Genomic DNA, 27,640 nt, shown 5'->3' with positions numbered 1-27,640 from the left:
GCAGGCAAGGCACTGAAAACAAGTGCTTTGAGAACTTGAGAATGTGTATCTAAACCTAACACTGAACATTTTGAATACTTCCGTAGAGTGTGAGAAAGTTGCAAGAGCTCAGGTTGGTATTTTCCATGTTGGCTGTATGTAAAAGCTTCAGCAAATAACCAGTTGTTTTTTGTAAGAAAGAAATTTGTGTGGGAGGGGAAGAAAAGTTAGATAGAGGGAAGTTGTTTACTTTTGTCCCAGTTTTCCTCACTTTGCATAACTTAATTATACAGAGTTTCACATATCTTGAAATAATGTGAAATTTATCTGTGACAGTTGTCTGTGTCATGCTTTTTTTCTTCTGGCTTTACTGAATCTAGCCTTTCTTAAATTAATAAAGGCTCTTCCATCATAGTCCACTGTTTCCTTAAAACCTGAGTTCTGGAGCTGCAGGAGGTCGCTGTGATTTTACAAAACAGGAGATCACCTGCATCCTTGTTTGTGTAATAAAATATGTATTTTATATATCTCATGTTTAATATTTTGGGCAGTGGTATCTTCACGGCACCGCCGTAACTTACTTACAAAATATATTTACAGGTTCTGTTATTTAGTTGTAGGTATTACATTCTACATATGAAGACAGTTAAATGATTTAAGCACAAATCTGAGAATTTCCAATACAGTGATTTAAATTGGAAAGGAAGGTGCTGCGATCTGCAGTTTCCCATGAGGGGGATTCTATAGCAAATGATCTGGGTACTCACGGCTTGTTCCTCTGTTGTCTTCCCAGAGGCTCTAACTATAATTCAAGTGGGTCTTGGCTTGGAGAGGGCTAAGGGGCCTCTCTCCTTTTGTGCCCAGTTCACAGTCTGGAGCTTTTCCTTGGTTCAGGGAGAGCTGAGGGGCCTCTCTCTGTCTCTCGTGCACTTCATCGCAGGGCTCCCAGAGAGTTGGTTGCTTTGGTCCAGGTGCAAGGCCCAGGTGTAGGTTTTCTGCTAGAGCAGGCTCTTCAGCTGCAATTGCAGCAGCATGTGGCTCTTGTAGCTTTCTGGGTGAGAACAAGGCAAATTGCCTACCTTCTCTGCTGGTTTAAATGCTGTCTGAAGACAATTTGGTAACAGAGAAACCTGATAGCTGAACCTGTAGAATGGGGCATATCCAAACATGGCCAGGGACACATGCAGTTCACAGTTGTGTGTTACAGGGTTAATTGCATGTACTACACATTTACCTGGACCATCTGGACCCCAGGAAATGTCCAGGTTTGCACATTCACAGGTGCTTAACCCATTGTCTGGGTTAGGGCATGTTTTGAAGCTTGTCCCTTCAGAACAGCTTTCTCTGCTTTGTGTTCCCATTGTATGGAGTGTGCCTGGAGAGAAGGGAAGTAGCCTGACTAGGAGAGGAAAGGCTGATGTCAGCAGGGCAAGATGAGTTTGAAGTCACAACTGATGCAAATGAAGGACTTGTAATGGAGATGGAAATAGTCATTAGCTGTGGCCAGTGAAAGTTCTGCTTTGTTGCTCAGTAGCCACAGGTGCAGTGGATAACAGACCAGAAGGCATGGCTGGAAAAACAAGCAATTGGGACACAGTAAGAAAATTAATCTACCAGTATCCCTTTGGGAATACCAGTCAACATACTTGTTTTTAACCACTTGTGTCTCCTATTGCAAGTTGTGACAGTAAGGCAAGCCTCAGTCCAGGCAATGCCCAGACTATTTTTCACAGATATATTAAACTGCCTGTAGTCAGTGTGACAAAACATTTACTTTATTTGGTTCAATATAAATTTCATGTTAAAGAGGTCTCAGAAGAAGCTGGTGAAGTTTTCTGTGAGGTGAAAAGCAAGATCCCCTTATGGAGACAAGAATTTCTTCTCTAGATTGTAGTCTGAACAGCTTACAATATTGAGCTGGGCTTGCACTGATAACTGAGGTTTTATATTCAAGGCAGGATTGCAACAGAGAGATCCTTTTACAGCTTTTTCCTTCCAACCTTACTGAATCTGCTCCTTCCCTTTCTTCAGAAGGCTGTGGATGACAGGTTGGAGTCTAGAGTTTCATGAGAGTGCAGAAAATAAGAGTCTTATCTCCAAGCTTGAAAATTATTCCATTCTTTTGCATAAGATGGATATTTTATGAGTTTCTTCTGACTAATTCAGTACTTTAGTTTCTGTCTCGGTTGCCAAATACAACCTGTGGAGCTTTGAGTTTGCAAAGTTTTCACAGTGTCTGTTTTGTAGCCTCCCTCCCCCTGCCCCAATCTTCCATAATCTGAAGCACTGGCATCTCTTTATGGAGTAGACTTGTGGATTCTTCTTCTTACTGGATAGACATAAAAGTAATATAAAAAAGTAATATAAAAACAAGTGAAAGAAAGTTGAGGGTGAAGTGCCCAAACATAGAATTTTATTTTTCACTGTGATTTTTCTATTGCCTTTCAATCTGTCACTTTTAAACAAGAAAGCAACTAGATTTCATTTCTTTGATTTTTGTTTTACTGTATGTAATGTTGCTAAAGAAATATAGTACTGTTTATCCTTAGAACATAAGTTTTAGTGTGTTTTATGTTCTTTTCATTTATAGCTTGATACCTTTAGAAGTAATATTGATCTAGCTAAGGAGAGTGTGAATGATGAAGCAATTATAAACAACACCTATAATCCTGAAGAAGAGAGCCCTCGATTTAAGAAAAATAAGCTGAGAGAGAAAGCCTCAATTGCAGAGAAAATAAACAATGATATTCTTAGCAGGGAGCAGAACAAGCAACCACAGTCTAACAAGAAGAAAAAGAAATCACTGTTACAGGAACAACTCAATGAGGAAGAAAATTTATATGAAGCCAAATTGGAGAGTGTTGAGAAAAAGATTGATTTTCCAAAGAAGAGCACAAAAACTAAATCCCAAACAGATGTGCCTCATCACGAAGGTGATAAAAAGAGTAAAAGTTCCTTGACTGAAGTGAGAAATGTAGGTGAATTAGAAGAGGAAGAAGAGCTAATTCGAGCCTATCAGATGCATGTGGCTGAGGATGAGGCAAATGCAATTAAAAAGAAAATAAAAATGAAACTTAAAGAACAGATGTCTGAACTTACCTCTACTATTCAAAGCCATGAAGTTGTGTCGAGCAATGAAGTGGTCAAGAAGAAGAAAAAGAAGAAAGAAATAGCAGTTTTGAGTGAAACTGAAACAAGGTACTGTGATAAACTGTATGCTGTGTGTCGGTGTAGAAAACCACTGCATTACCTTTCTCTGTGTGTGTGTTACCTTGCTTTTATCAGTGATGTTTGACAAATCTGATTGTAGCCCCTTACAGTTTGTGCTTTATGACCTGTGAGGGCCTTTTTGTGCAAGACATGTTACATCTGCAGTCATCCTACCATCCGTCTTTTTTTGGAGTAGAGCTTTATGTAGTAATAAAGTTCATCCTGTGAATTTGAATAGCATGGGAATTTAAAACATGCCTAATAAAGAAATTAATGGTATATGTCAGAACTGTTGAATTTTGTAAATGTGTGATTCTGGAAGGACTTGTGGCTGTCTTAAGATGGGTAGATAATTAAATTTTGCAAGGCTTGTGTGGATGATTGGCAGGGGGGGTGGACTAGATGATCTTTTGAGGTTCCTTCCAACCCCTAACGTTCTGTGATTCTGTGTAATTTCAGACTTTAAAGTATAGAAGTGGGGATGGCAAAATTATTTTCTTACTCATTCATCAATGCAAAGAACCTTGAGTGAAGTGTTTCATTTTGGAGTAAGATAGGCAGAAACTTTCTGATAAACTCTGTATATTTTCCAAGTGATGAAATGGATGATTCTGTTATGAAAAAATACTGCCAAATACATTTATTTTTTTTTTTCAAAATGCTGTCAAGATTAATATTTAACTCTTAAGATTCTAATTTATCTATCTATTTAATTTATTTATTTATAAATATCTTCCATTACTGCACTGGTTAGGCCGCACCTCGAGTACTGTGCCCAGTTCTGGGCCCCTCAGTTTAGGAAGGATGCTGACTTGCTGGAACGAGTCCAGAGAAGAGCAACAAAGTTGGTGAGGGGTTTGGAACATAAGCTCTATGAGGAGAGGCTGAGGGAGCTGGGGTTGCTTAGCCTGGAGAAGAGGAGACTCAGGGGTGACCTTATTACTCTCTACAACTACCTGAAGGGAGGTTGTAGACAGATGGATGTTGGTCTCTTCTCCCAGGCGGCCAGTACCAGAACAAGAGGACACAGTCTCAGGCTGCGCCAGGGGAGGTTCAGGCGAGATGTTAGGAAAAAGTTCTATACAGAAAGAGTGATTGCCCATTGGAATGGGCTGCCTGGGGAGGTGGTGAAGTCACCATCATTGGAGGTTTTCAGGAGAAGACTTGATGGGGTGCTTGGTGCCATGGGTTAGTTGTTTAGGTGGTGTTGGATTGGTTGATGGGTTGGATGCGATGATCTTGAAGGTCTCTTCCAACCTGGTTTATTCTATGTATTCTATTCTGTGTATTCTATGTTTATTTTCTTTCGAATTCACTCTTAACTAATTCAAGGTAATTTTGTGTGTGGCTCTTTAGTGATGAGTGATGGCCCTGATCCAGCTGAAGGCTATTAGCATAGCTCTACTCCCATGAATGGTTCTGCAATTATTTGGAAAACAGGGGGAAAATGAAGAGGGAAGAGAAATGAGAAAGGCAAGATACTAATGTTGGGTGTGTATGTGGGATTTTCAAGGTACACAGATGATGACTTGCAGAATTAAAGGGGAAATTTCAAGTGGATTAATAATGCTAATGACCAATTGTATCCATATATGCAGTATGATGCAATTCTGTTATGTTGCAGTGCAATGTCCCTTTCTGAGCTCCGGCATCACCCAGCAGAAGATGATAATGAAAATCGGTCATTGGAAAGGCAATTTGCATCAGAAGAACAGAAACTGGAGGAAAGTACAGAAAACCAAAAACCTAAAGCAAAGAAGGTTAAAAAGAAAACCAGAAAAGGTCTGCCAACAAAGTGTTAGAATGTTGTGCTGCTTTGCTGCTTTATCCAAGCCTCTTTACCTTTGCCATAGTAGTAACGCATGGAGGAGCTTATTTGATGTATCTGTCTAAAATCTTTAGAATTCAGTTAGTGTAAATCATTTTGAAATTGATAGTTATTTTTTTTTAAGTGGACCTTTTTAAAGCATAATAATATCTGAACAGTGCTTTACTTAGATACATATTCTACTTGTATTTTTATTAATGTATCATTCTTACTTTAAGCTATAAATGGTGTGTCACCACTGTTTTAACCCAATGCTCAATTCAAACATAAGGAGTACTTTTTAATGTAATACATGGTCAAATTGGAGAGTTCTTTTCCTCAAACACTATGGAGGCCAAAAATAAGACACTGATTTTAAAAATAGAGAAGACAGAAATTGATGAGGAGTAGGTTTTTTGGTGTCTCGTAGGTGTGATGATCTTGCTTATAACTTGTAAATGAGGAAATTCTGTAAACAGTGTTTGGTAAATTCAGGAAAAATGTGTTTGGAGAAGACATTAATTTCTGTTTATCCTTTTTTCATGTTTTCCTTGGGAAAAAAAAAAACAAAAAACCAAACAAATAAACAAAACCTGCTATAGCCCAGAGCAGGATATTGAACTGTAGGGATTTTAAGTTATTTGTCAGAACTTCTGTCAGTAGAAGGATGACCTCTGACTGTAAATAGAAAATGTTAATAGGAATAGATTAAACACAGACATGAATATACATTAAAATACTGCAAATCTGATAATTTTAAACCATTACATGAAGGACATGTTAAATATTCTTGTCATGGATTGGTAAGAGACCACAGAGCAGTTTTATGCTTTAAACTGTCGCTGGTGGAACATAGTAATCTTGGTTTGTGTTGTTCGTATTTCTAGAAGAAAACACAGAAGTTGCTGCAGCAAATGATGAGGAGATGAATAACTCAGAAATTTCAGCGCAGTCTAAACTTGGATTTGGTGATGATCTGGTGTTGGGAGTTTATATCCATCGATCTGATCGACTTAAAACCGATCTCCTGGTATCTCATCCTGTGGTTAAAATTCACGTCGTTGATCGGAGAACTGGCTTATACGTAAAGAAGGATCAAAGGTGACTTTTAGTGAATTGTTTATATTACCAATGATTATTGTGCACACACAGATTCTTCCCTAGAAAATTGAGAATAATGCTGAATTTTAAGCTTGCAAAGCCACTCATGAGTTTCTACATCTCTGATAATACATTCATGCTTATAGTTTCTGTGATTCAGTGATTCATTAGTTTCTACATCTCTGATAATACATGTACACTTACAGAAAATTGGAGTGGTATTTTTCTTTTCTTATGGCACTTTTAAATGCTGTATTGCTCTAGAGGTCCCTGTATTTACAGCCAAATTAATTTTGTATTATAGAATCATAGAATTGTTAGGGTTGGAAGAGACCCCAAGGATCATCTAGTTCCAACCTCCTGCCATGGGCAGGGACTCCTCACACTAGATCAGGTTGCCCAGAGCCACATCCAGACTGGCCTTAAAACCCTCCAGGGATAAGGCTTCTACCAGATCCCTGGGCAACCTATTCCAGTGTCTCACTACCCTCATGGTGAAGAACTTCTTCCTAACATCCAATCTGAATCTACCCATTTCTATTTTTTTTTCCATTCCCCCTAGTCCTGTCACTCCCTGACACCCTAAAAAGTCCTTTCCCAGCTTTCTTGTAGGTCCCCTTCAGATACTGGCAGGCCACAATAAGGTCTCCTCGGAGCCTTCTCTTCTCCAGACTGAACAGCCCCAACTCCCTCAGTCTGTCCTCATAGGAGAGGTGCTCCAGCCCTCTGTTCATCCTCATGGCCCCTCTCTGGACATGTTCAAGCACCTCCAGATCATTCCTGTATTAGGGGCTCCAGAACTGGATGCAGTACTCCAGGTGGGATCTCAGCAAAGCAGAGTAGAGGGGGAGAATCACCTCCCTCAACGTGCTGGCTAAGCTTCTCTTGATGCTGTCCAGGATGTGACGGGCATTCTGGGCTGCAAGTGCACACTGGTGGCACCTGTTGAGCTTCTCATCCACCAGCACCCCCAGGTCCTTTTGTTCAGGGCTGTTCTCAAGCCAGTTGCTGCCCAGCCTGTATCAGTGCTTGGGATTGCCCCAACCCAGATGCAGGACCTTGTATTTGGTCTTGTTGAACATCATGAGGTTGTCATGGGCCCACCTCTCCAGCCTGTCAAGGTCCCTCTGGATGGCTTCCCTTCCCTCCAGCATGTCTGCTGCACCATGCAGCTTGGTGTTGTCAGCAAACCTGCCGAGGGTGCACTCAATGCCACTTTCCATGTCTCCAACAAAGCTGTTAAACAAGACAGGTCCCAGTACTGATCCCTGAGGGTCTCCACTTGTCACTGGCCTCCACTTGGACATGGACCCATCAGTCAGTTCTTTCTCCACAGAATGGTCCATCCATCAAACCCATTCTGCACATTCTTCTGCATGTTCTTCCAGACAGAAAATTTCCTAAATCTCAGAAATATGTAGAAGCCAAGAAGATGATAATAAGCAAAACTCATAGCATAAGAAGTATCAGCCTTTTTTAATATAAAATAACTTTTAAATTCCTGAAGTGAAACTTACTTTTTCATATTTCAAATTGCTTCAGTTACTTTTTTCCACTGTCATTACACATAATGTTCCTGAAAACCAAAATTTAACACTGTTTAAGTGCTATACTTTACCATGATCATTATGCATAAATTTGGTAACAATAACTGGCTTGTTAGAACTTTGAACTTCAGCATGTAGCAAATAGTCTTAAATTGTGGATGGTTTTAGGCATTTTCTTTTTCTAAAATCAAGTAAATGGTATCTTGTATTTTTTTCTTTGCTTTCAGTAACTGAAAGTACTAGTTTGAGTTGGTTTTTAAAAGGCACTATAGCAATTCTAACTCTTTGGAAATTTTCAAACAGCACGAAGAAAGTTTCACCTCGCCATGAACAAGAACAAGTGGAGCACATTCTTCCTGTTATGACACAACCATATGACTTCAGGCAGTCTAAATCAACAGTTCCAGAGTGGGAGGAGCAAGTCATATTTAATAAGTGTTTTAATTATTTTATTCAAAACACTGAGGAAAGCCCTCAAATAATCCTGTTTTTTGAGGTAAGGTTAAATATTTTACTTCCAGTATATGTTTGTGTTATGACGTTCTGTTTGTTTCTTCAATGGTATATATTTGACTGACATGGTGGGTTTGGGGTGTGTGTGTGGAATTGCAACCCACCACAGCTGATTTGTTTCAGTAATCTTGCATTAATAACTTAGCCTTGAGATACAAAATCAAGTGGAGATACCCAAAAAAGTGGTATTGGTGATTGCTAATAATAATAAGCATTTGTCATAGTAAACCTCCCCTGTTTTTTGTAGTCGTAAGGAGGACAAAGCTTTCTTAAGTCAACTGTCAAACTTCTGGGAAAGATTGGTAAGATTCTTTCAGATTAGCTGGGATGGCACAATGTATAAAGGATGTTACTTTCTCCTTTTTCACATTTTTGAAATCTGAAAATAAGCTTAAGTACCAGAAATTCAAAGATGGAATTTGCCTGCTTCTAGCAAAACCCTTTTTAACCCTTTTACCAATGAGCAAACTACTGCGTTGTTTTCCATTAATGTTTTAGACATCTACTTCTCTTCCATTCTTCACAGAGTAATTATAAATTCATTCTCCAGTGCAACAAAGCTTTAAAAGAAAAATTGTATATCTTCAACATAATATATTGGTCTGTATTCAACATAATTTTGGGTTGAAGTGCGTCAGTATTTGTAAGGAGAGATTCTGTAGTATTAACCTGAAAATGGGAACCTAATACAATATTTTTTTTTAATTCCTTTTTATGTTTCAGGTAGGTTTTATACACTATCACCACGTGCTTATGTTTCGTTGTACTCATAAATGAGTTTACAGAATTGAGTCCTTAGTTGCTTAGTTTAGAAGTGATTACCTTTGTATATCAAGTTTCTTCATGGAAGTCATGTTATTCTTGGGACCAAAGTATCATTTGGGGGGTTGGACTCCATGATGTTATAGGTCCCTTCCAACCCCTAACAGCCTGTGATCCTGTGATGACTACACTGAAAGCATGCCAAAGAGTGGTTGCCCAGAGGATGGAGACTCCCTTTTTACAAGGAGTCACATGGAAAAGACAAGGGGTAGTGGGTACAAGTTACTCTTGGGGAGATTCTGACTGGAATCCAGAAGAAAGTTTTTCACCATGAGAACAGTTAGACATTGGCATAATCTCCCAAGGGAAGCAGTGGATTCCCTTACATTGGACAGTTTTAAGATTCAGCTTGACAGGCTGCTGGGCCATCTCTTTTAAACTACACTATGACCTAGAAAGGTTGAAGCAGATGATCCTTGGGGTCCCTTTCAACCTGTGATTCTGTGACTTCATCATGGTTTATGAAGTATTGCTTTGAAGAAATCACAATTCCAAGATTTTGTATACCAGATAAATGTCCAGGAGTGGCTAAATGTGAGAAGATTCTGGTTACTGACCAGAAAAATGCAGAATCTCATGGACATAATTGGAGATTTTCCAAGTCATATTGGGCAGGGATTTGGGCAGCCTGGTCTAGTGAAAGATGGCCTTGCCTGTGGCAGTGGGGTTGGATGAGGTGATCCTTGAAGGTTCCTTCCAATCCAAACCATTCTATGATTGAAGTGATAAATCTAGGAAAGGGAAACTACCATTTTCCAACTAGATTAACCTACAGCTGGTTTTGACTGTCAGATTTGTGAATTATACAGGACTGACAAACATTACACGTGCATATTTTCAACAGTATTTTTGAATTTCCATTCAGTATATGCTCATTGCAAATATTTTTGTATTCCTACCAATACCTTCAGATCCTTGCTTTTCTAAATATGGATGAAGTGAGAGACAACTCTGATGTACAAATTCAAGAGTGTGGTTTCCGAAAAATTTGTTGGGCCTTTCTAAAGGTATTGTAAATAATTCAACAACTGTAAGTCATCTTATTCAGTTATCTAGAAGGCAATAACTCTGCTAATGGGAAAACATTTTTTAGTATTTGCAGGCTACAGAGATGGAAAAGCAAATTCTTCCTTGCTTGGTTGTGCTCTTCTTGTCCTCTTCCTTCATCCCATAAAATTTACAGTAACATGCTTGATAGTAGAGAGTATGTAAAGAATAGAACAGAATTAACCAGGTTGGAAAAGACCTTAGAGATCATCAAGTCCAACCTATTACCCAACACCATCTGATCAACTAAACCATGGCACTAAGTGCCCCATCCAGTCTCTTTCTAAACACCTCCAGTGATGGTGACTCCACCACCTCCCCAGGCAGCCCATTCCAATGGCCAATCACTCTTTCTGGGAAGAATTTCTTCCTAACATCCAGCCTAAACCTCCCCTGGTGCAGCTTGAGACTCTTGTCCTGGTGCTGGTTGCCTGGGAGAAGAGACTAACCCCCACCTGTCTATAGCCTTCCTTCAGGTAATTGTAGGAAGGAAGTGTAAGAAAATTTTAGTTGTTATTAATAAAGTACAGGAGGTTTGATTTGAGGGAGTTTTGTTGGGTTTGTGTTTTGTGTGTTTTGCTACAGTGTATCTGCAAAGAAAACAACAAATCTACTGACCTCAGCTATTCTGAATTGTAGTGGCTTTTTCAATTGATTAGTCTTTGAAAAGTGTCCCTAGCCTAATTATAAAATACCTGACATTTTTTAGTTGCACAGTTTGAGATGCCACAGCAATGAGACAAAGGTAGTTTAGCCAGCACATCATGTTCCTTCTTTTTTTTTTTTTTTTTAACCCTTTTAGGAGAGACTTAAATGTGCTAATTTGGTCTTTGAGTCTTTAATTTGCTTGAGGGTTGTTCATTTACACCTACCCCTGCATTCATTAGACCTTGACAGCCATTGAGCAGTCCACAAGATGAGACATATAGGAGGAGACAAGTGTATTATCTGCATTATCTTTTCATCTATGTCAAAGTAAAAGTATCCTGATAAACAGTGGTCAATGTTAATGGCATGAGGTACACTTGTTTGATAGAAAGAACTCTTTCCTCTGATGCTGGAAAGGTTGCTGCTTTGCTGTATCTTTTGCTGTAAGTCAAAGCCTTATCAATGCCCTCTGCTACAGCTTTCAAAAGAGACAGAGCTGGAGGAGGCTCTTTTTAGATCGACTGTCTTTTGAGGTCTGGGTGATTCCAGCAAGTAGTAATTTAAACAATAAGGGTGATAGTGCAGAGGTTTTCCCCCATGCAGGGTATTACTCTTGTGCATATAAAGCATGTTGCAAATCTAGGCTGACATCTAGGGATTATGGGCATATTTAATACACTTTTCCTTCACTATAGCTTTTAGGGATAGTATATGTCCCCAGCAAGAAGTGGATTTCAGAATCTATTCTGTAGTTGTTTAAGATGCTAGAAATAAACATTGGCTTTTATTACTTTCATATTAATGTAATACTTTTTCCCCCCCCTCTTTTTGATCACCCTTCCAGCTTGTAGGTGCAAATGGAGTTCTGAACATTGATAGAAAAGTCCGCCTGCAATTGTATTACCCACCTCCAAGGACCAAGTCACATTCAAATGTGGTTGAGATTTATGACTGGTGGGAAAAATGTCCTAGAAATCGTTACCCATCAACTTTATATGTAACTGTAAGAGGCATAAAACTGCCAGATAATGTAAGTTAAATACATAATATTTCTATAGATCAAAAAATATACAGACTTTAGGAACTAGCAGCAAGAGCATGTGAGTGTATGTGTTTGTATGCATGTGTGTAAGAGCTGTACGTACATGTAGTATGTGAAATAGCTAATATATAATTAGGTGTAATAGGAAAATTGCATCTTAACCTATGTGTTCCAAACTCAGCCCTTCATAGATGTTTTTGAAAAGGACTTTCCTACTTTGTATCTTTGGTCATTGACAGTCGGAAGGGTTTCAAGGTAGAATCATAGAATCAGTCAGGGTTGGAAGGGACCACAAGGATCATCTAGTTCCAACCCCCCACCTTGGGCAGGGACACCTCACAAAGGTACTTTGCTGAAGACTGATACTCCTTACTAGAAGACATACCATTTTAGTTTACTAGGCACATGCAGGTGTGTAAATTCTGTGAGAAGATGTAAAGTCACTTAACTTGATTCCCTGTGCTCTCAAATTATAATTAGTCATATTTCTTTCTCAAATAAAAACTCCTCTACAGACTATATGTCCCGAGGTCAGCATTTATTCGTCTATAATGCAAGTGGAATATTGTTCTACATAATTTTCTATGTTTACATTTACTATTTACATACATACATACATATTTACAATTGTCATAAGTCCTTCTTCTGCTTACTGTTTGTGCAGTTAAGGGTGATCTGTGGAGGCCTGGTGAGATAGAGTCCAAAACCATGCTAATTCATGGGATTAGTTCATATGTTTGGGGGACATTTTTCTGATCTGTGTATGGGAATGAAATCTTCAGTTCTCCTGCTCAGTCCGCTGGTGAGGTTGTTAGGAATTTTGTGCACTTTGAGCATCTGTCTGATCTTTCTGGAAGTGTTCTGAGACTGTCTTCTTCATACCCTGAAAGCTTTCCTAGTATATTTAGGTGCTATGACAAGTTTACAGCTGTCGCTACTTTACAGTCCTCCATGAAGCTCAAGTGATACGATGAATTTTCATAGGCTTTCTGAGCTGTGCTTGACTTGGATCCCTTGGCTACTGATATTACTTCATTCTTGTTCTTGTAGGTGCCAGATTTGGCAAGCCTGGGTTTCAGGCTGCCATGCAGCATGGCAGAGTTTTCTATGCATAGTTTTCTGCTTCCATTTAAGATTGCACTACGTATTCTCTTGCTTCTCTAGAAAAGCCCAGATCTTCCATACCTCCTGCATGGGCTGATAGATAGGAAAACAGATGTCTTGCATAAAAGATAGCATCTTATGTGGAAGTAGACATTTGTGTGTGAACAACTGATTTAAGCTCCTAAATCAGTTTATACTTGGTGTGTGACCTCCCTTTGTAGTCACAGGAACCTAGACAGTTATTCACCCTGAAGTGAATACCTAGCAGCTGTCAGCCTGGAAGAAAACAGTAATTCTGCCTGGTATTCAGAGCTGTTTCTGAAGAGACTTGTCTTAGTGAAACTGGTCAGAATTGTAACTACTGTGTGACCATTGGACATGGGGCTTGATAGGCTTCTTCACAGCGTTAAGGCTTTCTGTGTATTCAGGCTTGGTGTAACTTGTAGGTAAGGTTCTGTAAGCATACTTAGAGAAGTTTGGAAAGTATATAAGCTCTACCAACAATTCAAGTCACAGATGTGGTAAGTCCTGCTTTGTCCTTCGCAGCACTTGAACATATACACAATGCTGCTAATATCTTTCAGCACCATATTCATGCTGAAGCAATGTTTTGATTTGAAGGTGGTAGGTTAATGTCGCTGCTGAAAAGGTACATGCTGAAATCCTTGTATTTTTTTTAATCAGCCTTTACCAGCTGGTAAAGTATTTCTAATTTTCACTAACCTGGATAGTTAATAGATGTGTTTTCAATTGTGATAGATAAACAGAAGTATCAACTATTTGAAAAAATCTTTTATCTGAGTGACACAACTTTGGAAGCTCAGATTGCTTTCTGACTTGCTGGTTACTTAAAGTTGTCGCTAGGCAGTTTTCATGTATTAAACTTTTTCCTGTCTCTGTTGTTCAGGTACAAAAATACAATGCAGTTAAAAGTACCTTTTAATATTTCTAGTTATTGCACTGTTCATTTAAAAAATATTTTTTCTTACTACTTACTTTTGTTTGCCTTAAGGTTGCTCCTTGTTTCAGCTCTATGATAGCTGGTCAGCAGGAAGGAAGTAGTGCAACATTGGGTGAACTCCAGGGAGAAGGAGCTAAAAAATCTTGTGAGCCTTTTTCAGAGAAGAAAAAGGAGACATTTAAATGGACCAGATTGCCTGGACAGGTGAGATCTTTTTCTTTGCTTTTTAAAGAAAAATAATTTAAAGATATACTAGCTTTTTATGACATTACTCTTATGGTAGAAGTATTACGAAGGTATTCATTAAAGCAAATTAAAAAACACTAAACACAATAAGAAACAGAAGGAATTCTCAGAAAGAGTAGAATTTCTTAATAAATGACATCTCATGTAACCATTTTTCCCCCAAAAAAGAAAAGTCAGGTATTTTTATTCCCAGAATTATCCAGAAATTTGAAAGAGTAGGGCTATGCAGGTAGTGGAGGTAAGCTAGAAAACCATTTCTCAGATTTTCAGCATTTATGGTTTCTGACAAGATCCGTTTATTCTGAAGTGAACTAGAAATATTCAGTTATTTTACAAGTAGATCTATTTGTATACTTATGACTCTGCTCCTACTATTTTTTTTATTCATAAACATAAACCTGGTTTAAGTTAAAGTCACATAACTACTCCAGGTATGTTAATTCTTGTTAAACTTGGAATTTAGTTCTGGAGCAAAAGGCCTTGGATGAAAAAGAAGAACTATTTTGGGAGAGAGGAAGGAGGACTGTTAACAGCTGTGCAACTTTTGGAAATCTCTCATCTGCAGTTACCTTTTAAAATAAAAATCAGGAATTAAAATACAGATGAGGAATGCTAGAAGTGATTTGGTAGACCAAAGGTTTGAGGGACTGTAGATAGTCTTCTGAGTTCACACTGCAATTATTAAATTATTAAAGTTGTCCTTAGAGTCCTTAAATAAGCTTGACTTACAGACTAACTCTAAAGCTTGTATTATTCACAATAATCATCGTTAAGCACTTCTTAACATTAAGGAAAGTATTTCCATTTTAGGTGTTCTTAAGTTTTTTTTAAACTTGCTAGTTGTCTGTAAAAATAAAGTAGAAACAGATACACAAAGCAGGTATGTTTGGTGGCCTATGTTAGGCCTAAGTTCTTTCCTATGAGGGTGGTGGGACGCTGGAACAGGTTGCCCAGGAAGGTGGTTGGGGCCTCATCCCTGGAGATATTCAAAATGAGGCTCAACAGGGTTCTGGGCAATCTGATCTAGCTGAGGATTCCCCTGCTTACTGTAGAGGGGGTTGGACTAGATGACCCTCGGAGGTCCCTTCCAACCCAGACCATCCTATGATAAACTATGCAGTTGAACTGGCTTTGTTCATAAGGTTGAACTTCTCTTTTAAATTCCTTTTAAGGTGTTCATAGCTTTTTAAAACTTATGCATGACAGGAACTAAGGATGTGTTTTAAGCATTGAGGAGATAATATTCATAACTGTGTAATCCCAATTCTTGCCTGAAAAGCTAGGCTTGCCGCATACCCAACAAGCACCTGTTTTCCCTGCGAGCTGGAGATATGGGCTGCTTCTGTATTCGTTTCTCTCATGATGGAAAAACACTGGCAGCAGCATGTGCAGGAAGGAATGGCTATCCCATTATTTGTAAGTTCATAGTAAGTTTAGGCTGTGGTTTGTTATGTTTGTTTTTTTTTTCCTTGTACATCATATAGTTTGAAATTAAAGGGTAAAAGATGTGTTTTCAATTGTGATTTTTGGTGGGGGTTCTTTTATGTTCTGTTTTATAATTGTATTTTGCAAATTGTTCTGTACACTGAGAGAGCATTGAGGGAAATGTTCTTTCTGTGTTAATAGGGCTGAGATTACCTTTTTATGTATGGTGATACATATACAGTGTAATGGTATGAAATCACACTAATTCTGTGCTGAGGTCTAAGAGAAATGTTAAATCAGTTTGCATAAAGAGCATATTTTCTGATAATAAGATATTAAGTGAAATAACTTTTCCAGCTTCTAGCTCCCACACTTTTTATGTAAATTTTTCTCCTAACCTATCATGAAAGTTAGATACATGAAATATTGTCATCTCCAGACAGATTACTGGAAGCAGCTGTCTTCCATGTTCCAGGTCAGTTGTAACTGCAAATATTCCTGTTACTCAGATTTGGGCTCCTTCTTCACACTAGTTTAAATGGCACCGTTCTTAAACCCTGCCTAAGTGTACACAAAATAAATATTTAAATGCAAGGAACAGTAAGTCTAAATTCCTTTGTTCCTCAGCCCCAGAAAATTATCTCAGTGTTAATCTCTACTTCAAAAATTGTTGGATAGTTGTAAAAATGTTTATAAATTATGATCCAAATCTGTTTCCAATAATTTTGAGAAGTAGGTTCTTTCTTAAGGGTTAAGATATTTGTGACACACATGAGCCACTAGATGGAAGTATATGCTTGCCATCTGTGCATATCTAGCAGCTGTTTGATCTTGTTCTCTGAAAATGAAAAGGTAAAGAAAATTAGCTGACTTATGCCAGCAGAAACTCAGCCTAAGATCAGACTCCGCTTTGGACTAATAATTGTAAATAGAGATTTAATTTATCTTTTTTTAATTATTATTCTTTTTGTATTGAAACTTCATTAGTGTATGAAATCCCTTCTGGACGGTTCCTGAGAGAATTTTATGGTCACCTTAACATAGTGTATGATCTGTGTTGGTCAAAGGACAATCAATACCTTCTTACTGCATCCTCTGATGGCACTGTAAGGTCAGTATGATGAAGGTGTTCTGACAGATAGCATCAGAAGCCAAAACCAAAATGGTCCAGTTTCTTGGCTTATGACAAACTGTACTAAAATGTTTAGTTAAAGATTGGGTTACAACCTGACTTGTCCTACAATGTTATAGAAATTCTGATGCAGTATATCACTTATGCTGTATTTACTGCATTGGTTTCTAACATATATGTGTTTGAGAAAAAAGGTTTTACAAAACCTAGATTGTCTAAATCTACAGTGCAGCAGAAAGCCAAAAGTCTTTATCTCTCAAGATAAAGTCACTGAGACAGTTGGAGTATTCTATCCTTGGAGAAACTACTATATTATGAATGTAGTATTAAGTTTTCCTGAGGCAGAAAATTGGAAATTTAAGACTCAAGTTAGTTATAAATTTGCCACACAGCACATATGTGTGATTATGGGGGTTCTGTAGTTTTTGGACACTTAGTTAAATAATTCAACTTAAATTGCCATAAATTACACTTCACAGTATTATTTCTGAGACTGACTATTTATGCATGTTCCTTCACAATTAAAAAGTGTACTTTAGAGCAGTGTTAATGTTAAAATACTAATCTGTTCAAGGTTTAAAAGCAAGCTTTGAAACTGTAGGAATACATGAAAATATGGCTGTGACACTGCACAATTTTATTACAAGCAACTTTGTAGTTTTTCCCAGGGTTTGTGTTTTTTTTGGTGTTCTTCAGAACCCCGTCTGTTGTTTCTGTTATGCAACCCAGAAATGCTACAGGCAGTTGCATAATTGAAATGCCAGAAGGATTGTTAAATGATACATTGTATGTATGGAACCGTGGTGGGTTTTTTTTTTCCCTGCTTGTACTTTGACATAAAAAAAAGAGTATTTTGAGAGCTTAACCTAATTTCTAAATGAAATTAGATTTTTTTTTGTATTGAAGGAAATGGCAATTTCAGTAATTTATGTTGCTTATAAGAAGGCCCAGCTGTTCCTCAATTCTTGAATTCGTGGCAGCAAGTTGAAACTAGTGGTCTGACTCCTTTTCTGTGTACTATGCATAGTCACTGCACAAGTTACTAGTTCCTGTATTTACTGTCCGTTGCCTTAAGCTTCTTTTAAAATGTCTTCATTTAGGCAAGGAGTTTCTGGTTTTTTCCTTTCCATGCTGGAAGCATCTTGCTGTTGAAAAATGGTAGAATTGAAAGATGAGGAATAAGAGGTTCTCCATTGCTTTAAAGTCATGAATTTATTACTTGAGTCATCTCTCAGACTCTATGCCAAGGCAACTTGAAGGGAAAATTAGGAATTTATGTGAATTTTGCTTTGTATCATATTGTATGTGTACCTTGAGCCTTTCCAAGTTTTAGTCCCATGTGATTTGTGAGTAATAAGTGAACTTTTTATGTTACTAGAGCAAAAACCATTCTAAAAGGTAGGTAGACTCCTTGTGACCTTTGTACATTAAGTTGCAAGTCAATTGCTACACTCTTAAGAGATTGCAATTTTGTAAAGAACTCACTTCAGAATAGCCTGGAAGGGTGGTACTCAAACAATTGAATTTGGTATAGTGACTGTACTCTGAAATGCACTGCCCCATCTGTATTTCATGATCTAGGTACCTTTCCTTTCCTAACAGACTCTTCTTCAGGCATGGCTCAATAATAAATTGTATAGCATCAAACCAAAAACATTTCCTAAGAAAAATCTGATCTTACAGCTATGGGTAGAGAAGGATAGGAAACAGATGAATAGTAAGAGCTGAATTTATGTAAAGAAAACATCCTTGAGATCACACTGCGTGGTAGGTAATGGTTCTTTTGAAACATTCTGATATTTTAATTTTACCTCATGGTCCTAAATATTCTTTTGTGGTTTATTTTTGTGGTTCTACTTTTATTTATGTACAAAATATCCAGAGTACTATGTCAAGCAATAAATAAATCTCAATTCTTATTAGAAAGGACCACACTGAAGGATTAAATATAGGTGGAACAAATTGGTAGGATAAGCAGATGGTGTTAAGTGTTTGCAAGTGTTTGCCTCTAGAACCACTAGCACAAAATATGCCATCAATTATACCCATGTATGTGATACAAATTTGTACAGTAGGTATCCTAACATCCTTTCCTTTTAGAATGTGGAAAATAGAAACACAGGCAGCATCTGCAGTGAGAGTTTTCCCTCATCCTTCATTTGTCTACACTGCAAAGTACCACCCAACTGCTGACTCGTTGGTGGTGACAGGATGTTACGACTCAGTGATTAGAATCTGGAATGCAAATGTGAAAGAAATCCATGGGCAACTGCTACAGGAGCTTGATGGTCACAAAAGTTTCGTCAACACCCTTTGCTTTGATGCAGAAGGTATGTACTGTGCTTAGTAATACTTTTTCAAATAATCTTCTGTTTAGTTGAAGACAAACTGGAGTGTTACTTAGTTTGCTTTGTTAGAGGAGGCAGTGTGAAATGATACAACAGAATAGTTTTAGCTGTGTTTGCAATTAATCCTTTATTATGATGAGGAACAAAGGGATGCGTAGTCCCTTCTATAAACTGAGAAAATTCAGATAATTTAAATGTAGGCACACAAATATGTAAAGGTCAGGCAATGATGACTGGGCAATTTGGACACAATTTAGTTTTCACTCTCCCTATAACTAGCTATTATTAGCTAGCTAAGACTTTGTACACATTGCAGCAAAAATTAGCAGAACATAAAGCACAGGTGCTGCTGCTTAGAGGAGACAAATGCATCGGGATGCAGGTGGAAAGCATAGGAATTAGTAGAGTTTTAAAAAAGACAGATTCAGCTAGAACCCTTCTAGGTAGGTGAATTATGTACTAAAAAGCAAAAGCAGGCAATCTGAAACCAGCTTCTAGAGAATTCTTGAAACAGAGTTTCAGAAGAGGAGATTGCATGATCAGATCAGTGTCAAAGACAGCTCCGCCATACTGCCATTCAAAGTTACCAACGCAGTACAAAGGTAAAGAAAATGAGGTAGCAGTACTTAGATTGTGAGAATTGTAATGCTAGACTGAAGTGAGAAAACAATGAACTTTACAACATGGATAAAGAATGTGAAAATTTGAGAGAAAGGCAGAAATTTGACCACTGCAAATAATGTTAATGTTAACTGGTAGATTAACATCTGTGAGTCATGTAGTGTAGTGGAGGGTGGGAAGAGTTGAAGATTGATGAATGAATAAGATACTTGGAAGTGTTTGACTTTTTCTAATATTAATGACATCATTAGTAATTGCATGGTTCATTTTGGGAGGTGTTCACTGGAGTAGGAGCTATGAAGAGAAAAGAGTTGCTTTTGTATAGAGAATAAGTATTTGTGCTTAATTTAAGAACATCTGTTGGAAACCAGTATTATTCTTGTTCAGGATGCTCTCAGTGAACATATAGGTAAGCAGTAGGTTATCATGTGAAGCTTATTGAGCTATAAATGCTTATTTTTTGCTGGTACTATAATATGAGTCAAAATGGAAAACCTTGAATGAGTATTCAGCACCCTGTTATCTGACTTCAGTGCTGAATCCAAATTATGTATGAACTTACCTCATGCAGTATGAACCAAATGTATTTGCAATGAGTATATCATAGCAAAAGAGCGGAAGTAATTGCTCTTCACCTATTCACAAAAGACAAAAAGGTTGTTTCTTGTTCATACATACTTTTTTTAATTCTTTGTGTGTTATTCTTCTATTTCACAGGGCTCCACATGTTCTCAGGAGATAGTTCAGGACTGATAATAGTTTGGGATACATCTGCCAGAGGAAGTTCTCCACACTGGAAGATTAATAAGGTATACAAGTTTCTTAAACTGGCATTGTAACTTCTGTGTGAACTGTTCCAAATCCAGACATTTGATTTTAAGTCAAATTTTCTATACATTAACTTTTGTTTAACTGAAAACTTACATTTCCTTTAAATAAAGGCACAGAAGAGCTGATGGTACGTGCTGGGATTCACTAACTTTAAATCTTTTGAACAGTTTTGCATCTTAATTTTTTTGTGTATAAAACATGAAAATGCTTGAGGTTTAAGAACATTTTTCTTACAGGTATATTAGGTTTGTTTTCTAGAGACAGCAATAAAATAGGCCACAGGCTTTACAAATTACCCTTGTCCATGCCTTAAAGGCCTAATGTTCAGTCAACATTTTTATTGTCAGCTCTGTTTCAGAAGTTCACAATCTGCTTTATGGTTGTGAAATGTTGAGTGCCTTGATGTAGGAACAAACTTTTTCCTTAACCAAATAGAGTGAAGGAGGCAGAGAAAGAGTAATGTAAGATAAAAATGAATACTAATGTGTAAACCCATGAGGTTTAAAGCACAGTTATAATTTTTTAATTTACTTACCTTCTTTGTGTAGGAAATAGCAGAAAATGATATTAAAGGAACACCAATAAATCATTTGGAGATGCATCCAAATGGAAGACGTTTATTAATCCATGCTAAAGACAGTACCCTGAGAATCATGGATCTCAGAATGTAAGTAGATTTGTGGTGACAAATGTGTATTTCCTTTTAGTTGAAAACTTACTTGGGGAAATGAAATAACATAAAATTATTAACTGTTCTGGAGTCCTAATAAGCAAGGATAGCAATATTAGGGTTAGGAAATTATTTGAAAGCCCTGTCATATTGCAGACCATTAGTGTGATACTGGTTGTCTTTTAGAATAGAGTATCCAAAATTTGTTAAACTACTTGATAGTTTAATGTGGCATGAAGGAGAAGACACTAGTCTCATAAAAATGGAATGCACTTTTAAAAATGCAATCTGGGTGTGAAAATGACATTCATTTGTGTGTTAGTTTCTCATTGTTAAGATTCTGAGAAGAGTATTTTGATGATAAAATGGAAGGAAAATTGTCATAAATACTGAAAAATGAAGTGATACACATATTATGGTACATTAAGCAGGCTGTGAGATACTTTTAACTTAGGTTTTGATAATTTTCTTGTTTTTAACAGTTATGAACATTAGTGTTTAACAATAAACTACAATAAAAAAAAAAGGACTATCACAGAATCACATGAGTCTATGAGGTTGTCCAGTTCAACCCCAATAATCAAAGCGTGAAAGCATGTTACTCAGAGATTTGATGAGTTGGTCTTTGAATATCTCAAGGGATGGAGAGTTGTGTGCTGACCATGGTCTAGTGTTTCTTCAACCTCAGCGTAAAATAAGGAAAAAAAAAATCCTCTTAAACAGAATTTCCTGTATTTCAATTTGTGCACATTCCATTTTGTCCTTTCACTGTCTGAAATTGAGAAGAGTTTCACTCCTGTCAGTTACACACATGACGCATCTGAATGTTCTGTTCTGTAAAGTCATATTAAATAGAATAGAATAGAATAAACCGGCTGGCAGCCAGTCACTAGTGGTGTGCCCCAAGGATCAGTGCTGGGCCCCATGCTCTTTAACATCTTTATTGATGATCTGGATGAGGGCATCGAGTCCATCATCAGTAAATTTGCTGACGACACCAAGCTGGGGGCAGGAGTTGATCTGCTGGAGGGTAGAGAGGCTCTGCAGAGGGACCTTGACAGGCTGGACAGATGGGCAGAGTCCAACGGCAGGAGATTAAAAATACAAACACTCTTTTTAACATTTGCCCTTAATTTGATGGGTTCCCTTCCTCCTCTCCCCATGCAGAAAATCATAGGTCCCTCATAGGTCCCTCATGATCTACATGAAATGACCTGAGGGAAATACCTTTGCACTCCAGTAGCATGAGACATTATTTTGTAACTTATTTTTGTACATCTATATCCTGCCTCGGGAAATCTCACTTTCAGTTAATATGTTGGATGTTTGAACTGGCAGAAGACTTTCCAGTCTTGCAGTGCATTCTTCATCTTTTACTATAAATGATAAATAATAATGGCCATGTTAGAAGGCTAAAATATCCACTCAGTTGAAGTCTAAAATTGGTGGATTAACAGAAGGAAACCTGCAGGTGTTGAAGCAGATAGTGTTCTACCTCTACCATTCCTAAAAAGTGCAGATTTTTAGACAGAATAAAATGGACTTATGTATTGATATTTAAGAAGGGGTTAATATGGTGTGCAGTTTTCCAGTTACTTTAAGTCAGTTTATCCATAGGACAAACCATCTCCTCCTATCTCCATACCTTTGGTCATGTATTCCTAGCATTTCCTTTTTATCATCTCTAGAGATCTTCTGATGCAGGGTAAGACAGATCAGTGAACTGATCCGACTCAAAATCAGCCTGCAAACACAAATGATTAATTTTCATTGTAATCAACTATCTGATCTAACTCATCTGATAGCTGCCCAAACATTAGAGAAGAAATGAGGGAGAGCCTGGGAAAATAAGGGTGGAGAGGACAGCAGCAGGACTGCTGCTTTGACCACCATTGGCTTAAGTCTATCAGTAAACCACAAGGTCAGATACCCCGCAGTGATAATTGTACACGTCAGCATTAACTGTTCATTCCCTGCATGAGAAAAGAGGGGGTGGAGGTCACAGATCAACACAATTCATTTTGATTGACAGCCAGTTGTTCTTAACTTTCCTCTTTCAACTTGTCTTTTTGATCCTTTTTGATAATGCTGCTGTCCTGTCACTCAGGTATGTGATGAGGGATTTGGTTTTGGTTCAGACCTCTGCTTGGGGTTTCACATGCAGGTTAGTTTTACATCTTGCAGAGCTCTTCTACATGACATCTGAGAGATACTATCTTTATTATTCACACAACTGAAGCTTCCATTTGGGCTAATATGGTCTTATACTGTGCTCATTAAAACATCCTTTTCTCTTGTTTGCCAAGCAGGCTTGTATCTAGGGTATACTTAGAATATTGTTGAAGTTTGCCTGTTAAAGCTTCCCCTGCACTTCTCCCAGAGCACCTCCATTGTTTCTGCAGTAGCACATTTTAAAAATTGCTGTCTTCTGTCTTTAAGGGGTTTTGTGGCCTAGTACCAATCTTCTTGTTTCAGGTTCTGCATTGTAGTATTATTGCTGTGTTAGTCTGCATTTTGAACTTTCCTATCACTTTCCAACCTATACTTCATGTTTGATATGGCCTCTTACAAGCATGCCTTATGCTTCTTTAAATCCTTTTGCAGATTCTTTCTTGATGCCTACACTCTTTTTGACAGCAGTTCCTTAGTTGGTCATCATTACTGCACTGACCAGTAGCGTTCTACTGAAAAAAAAGATTAGGATACCTAAGTTGCAAAGCAATATTAAAAGTATGAATTTTAATAGTAAACCAAAATTGAAGTCTGAAATGTGTTGATTCTACTGCTGGTTTTCTAACCAAATGTGAAAAGCTGAAGAGAGCTGCTGGATAAATTTAAGCACTACTGGAATGTAATCAAGTCCGGAAGCGTAATGAAAAGGTTTTTGGCAGAGCTTGGAGTAATAGTGCCAATTTCCCCAATTTTGCAAAGCCTGGGATCAAGAAAATGTAAATTACTACGTCTGTATCCACTCTCTACATCTGAGTGTTTCCATTCTCTGTTGAAAGACGGGGATGTACACTTTCATCTGTAATTTCAGGTGCATTATGAAAACCAGGGAAAAGAAAGGGTAAACACTGCACTATGCAATAGGTGGGTGCTTGCGTATCTGTTTAGGATGCAAAGTGTATTGATTATTTTGAGGAACAGAGGAGGGGATTGACGCATAAAAGTTGGATTTTCTCTTCTGAAGTATCTGCTACATTTTCAAGATGCTCTTTGTCTCTAGCTTGGCTACAAAGAAATACATAGGTGCTACAAATTACAGAGAAAAGATCCATAGCACCTTAACACCGTGTGGTACCTTCCTGTTTTCTGGAAGCGAAGATGGAAAGGCTTATGTTTGGAATCCAGAAACAGGTAACTATTTTATAATCTTAAGCCAGGTTGTCAAGGCCAAGAGAGAAAGGGTTTTGTAAGCTTTATTGAAACACTTTTGATATGGAATGAAACTTCAGTAAGATGATGTTAAATTCTGAAACCTTAGCTCTACCTTTTAGATGGCTATTACTAAATATCTAAGATGTAATTCTCTAGAGGAAATTAATAGGCAGAGGTAGTTTTACAATATCCAACAGGAATGGAGTACCTGAATCTCAGTTTTTTGTGTACTGCAATTCTCTAGTGTGGATGAGGGTCTTAGAACAGAATGCAGAAAATGTTGTAAGTCAGATCAGTCTTTCTCTTGTGGTGTTTGAATTTGGAAATTAGGCTTTGTTTCCAAACAGTGGTCAGAGATTCTGATTAGTTTTGGCCTTTGGAATGTAAGGTTTCTTTGTGAATTGCTCCTCAAACTCAGTAATTTCAAAATGTCTACCAAAATATTTCTGGGAAAATATTAAGCAAATGTAAGATAAAGGGTTTGTCATTTTTGTTTGGGGACACAAATAACAGTAGAGGTAGCAGAATGCACTTTTTTGTTTTGATGACATTATATTCTCCAGTCTCCAGTTATGATTTAAATAATATTTTTTAAAGGAAAAAATAGGTATTTTTGAACTGGCAGCTAACCAGTAGTTCTGGTTTGAATTTCTTTCTATGTTTCCAACTATATTAGCTTGCATCTAGGCCATGACATAATTTGTCTGAAAACTTTTAAAAATCAATAAAAGGAGAGAGGAACTTACTGGTATGCTCTTCCTGTTGCTTAGACACTCTACTTCCATCAGCTGAAGAGCTGATTGTATTAATCTTTTCAATAATTTTGTGATCACCTTTCACTCCTATTACCAATATTATATAATTGAAATCCACAACTAAGATAGTTATCTCTGGCAAAGCTCAAGCACAAACTGTGGAACGCCACCTTTCCAGAACTTGCTTATCAGTACAAGAGAACTCAGCTAACCTGATGCATCCTCTGGGGTTTCCTGCAGCTGTTGCAACAGCACTGCCTTTTCTCACTTAGTCAGTAACTCAGAAGCATACACTGTTTTGTGGTTTATGCCAAATAGTACTCTTTAATAAGAAGATTGACAGAATTGTATTTATTTACACAGGCCTTCACTGTTCTGTAGTAATGCATGCTTTAACAAACTGTTACTTTGCTCTATCAAATGTGGTTTTATGGTATCAATAAACATATTTCACTTCTGTAGGCGATCAGGTGGCCATATATTCTGAACTCTCCTTCACATCTCCGCTTCGTGATGTTGCCTTTCATCCACATGAACACATGGTGTCATTTTGTGCCTTTGGTCAAAACCAGCCAATACTTGTATACATATATGATTATAAAGGTACAGTACAAATTTATTTGTGTTGATGCATGCCTGTAAATACTGTGTTTGTAGAAGTTATTTTCTTGTCTTTGTACTTCTCTTGAAGGAAAAAGTCATTTGATGATAATACATATCTTTACCCTGGCATACAGCAAAAAATAAACTGGACATGATGCCAAGCATCCAGCTCTAGATGACTCTACTTTGAGCAGGGGCTTTGTTCCTGCCAGTCATCAGAGGTGCCTTGCAACCTCAGTTTTTAATGTGTTCCTGTATGCGATCCTGTGTGATTTTTACAACAATTCTTCATATATTGGCACCTTTGCACAAATATTTTAATGTTCCTTTTCAGCATCAAGGATTATGGAGCCAGAAAATGATATCCTTCTGAAAAATAATGAACAACTCAGTATTTTGTGCTGGCTGTTAGAAAATAACATTGAGGAGCTATATAGAAACCAGTGAGAGAGTACAGGTTATTTAATAAACAGGTGTAACATCTGTGATGTGGTTATGGGAGAAACCTATTTATTCCACATGTTACATTAAAAAGAAGATGGTGATAAATGCTAACTTAAATTTTATTTTGTCTAGGATACATTTTAGCTTGTTCTTTGCAGGCTTTTCTGTCAGTTGTGTTTTTGTGGTTAGCTTTTAGCAGTGTCGTTTCAATTAAGGACATTGTTTCAGATGTCATGTTGCATCTGGGCAGGGGATAATGTTAATACAAATTATGTGATAAGTTTTGCCTATCTGTAAAATATTTTTGTTTGAGTTATATTTGCGATGAAATTAGATTTCTAAAGCTAATCCTGTCTTTCTACATTTTGCTTTTTAAGCAACTTGTGGTAATGAATTTAGTCATATCAATTTTCACAGTTTAGGTTGTTTGTCTGTTGAACTGGTTGACTTTTGCAGAAAATAGAGTGGAGCAATTTTTACAATCAATACCCAGTGTTAAGCTTCAACCCAGTAAGATCTGCCTTCTAGAAAGAAATGGAAAATTGTGGGGGTGAAGGATTTCTTTAAGATGCTTTTGACTGTTAAGGAGACAGTGAGTCTTCAAAAAGCTAATAGAGTAGTATAAAATACATGTACGTGTGAATGTATATTTAGAGATCACACAGATACCATTCTGGTACTTACTTGTATAATCTGCTTAACTAAGTCACTGGTGACTGTAAGATTTTGCATAAGCTGTTGTCTTTTCTACATTGACAGTTACTAACTTTTTGTTCCTTTTTTTTGGTTAAAAGCACACACACAGCTTTCAGAAGATAATCTTACTGCCCTAGTGTTGAAAGAGTTAATCATATAGTAATACTAATTTTAGTCACTGACACAGTTTTTGAAAGTGTTTTATGTACACCAACAGCTTTATGAATATCCTGGACAAAACTTGCATGAAGAATTTTTTTTACCTTTGTTGGCTGAGACCATAGTACAAGAAATTGCAAAACTCAACCTGTTTAAATGATAATAAGCACAACTTTTATCAATCATAGAATCAATAAGGTTGGAAAAGACCTCAAAGATCATCAAGTCCAACCTGTCACCCAAGACCTCATGCCTACTAGACTATGGCACCAAGTGCCACATCCAATCCCCTCGTGAGCACCGCCAGGGACGGCAACTCCACCACCTCCCTGGGCAGCACATTCCAATGGCCAGCAACTCTCTCAGTGAAGAACTTTCTCCTCACCTCGAGCCTAAACATCCCCTGGCGCAGCTTGAGGCTGTGTCCTCTAAGTGCCTTATTCTAGAGTGGGCTACCTCCTAAGAGTGCCTTCCATGGCTGTATGTACATGTAGCAACTTTTGAAATTTCAATTAAGTATAATAAGCTGACTTGAGCTAGGCTGGAAA

General features: G+C 37.6%; 1 protein-coding gene across 1 annotated transcript in view; it reads left to right on the top strand.

Moving 5' to 3' along the window:
* Positions 1–27,640, top strand: part of AHI1 (Abelson helper integration site 1) — a 95,180-nt gene that overhangs the window by 6,962 nt on the left and 60,578 nt on the right. The window contains exons 4-17 of the mRNA XM_054162615.1: positions 2,570–3,177; positions 4,814–4,971; positions 5,884–6,097; positions 7,948–8,140; positions 9,891–9,986; positions 11,519–11,704; positions 13,833–13,985; positions 15,311–15,443; positions 16,440–16,563; positions 18,685–18,914; positions 20,271–20,362; positions 20,933–21,051; positions 24,284–24,414; positions 25,653–25,793. Coding sequence (XP_054018590.1) covers positions 2,570–3,177; positions 4,814–4,971; positions 5,884–6,097; positions 7,948–8,140; positions 9,891–9,986; positions 11,519–11,704; positions 13,833–13,985; positions 15,311–15,443; positions 16,440–16,563; positions 18,685–18,914; positions 20,271–20,362; positions 20,933–21,051; positions 24,284–24,414; positions 25,653–25,793 — 2,578 coding nt within the window. The remainder of the gene's footprint in view (positions 1–2,569; positions 3,178–4,813; positions 4,972–5,883; positions 6,098–7,947; positions 8,141–9,890; positions 9,987–11,518; positions 11,705–13,832; positions 13,986–15,310; positions 15,444–16,439; positions 16,564–18,684; positions 18,915–20,270; positions 20,363–20,932; positions 21,052–24,283; positions 24,415–25,652; positions 25,794–27,640) is intronic.

This window comes from Dryobates pubescens, chromosome 6 (genome assembly GCF_014839835.1).
Source record: "Dryobates pubescens isolate bDryPub1 chromosome 6, bDryPub1.pri, whole genome shotgun sequence".
In the NCBI taxonomy this organism is placed as follows: Eukaryota; Metazoa; Chordata; class Aves; order Piciformes; family Picidae; genus Dryobates; species Dryobates pubescens.
Note: the sequence above shows the minus strand (reverse complement) of the source record. Positions and strands in the feature narration are given on the sequence as shown.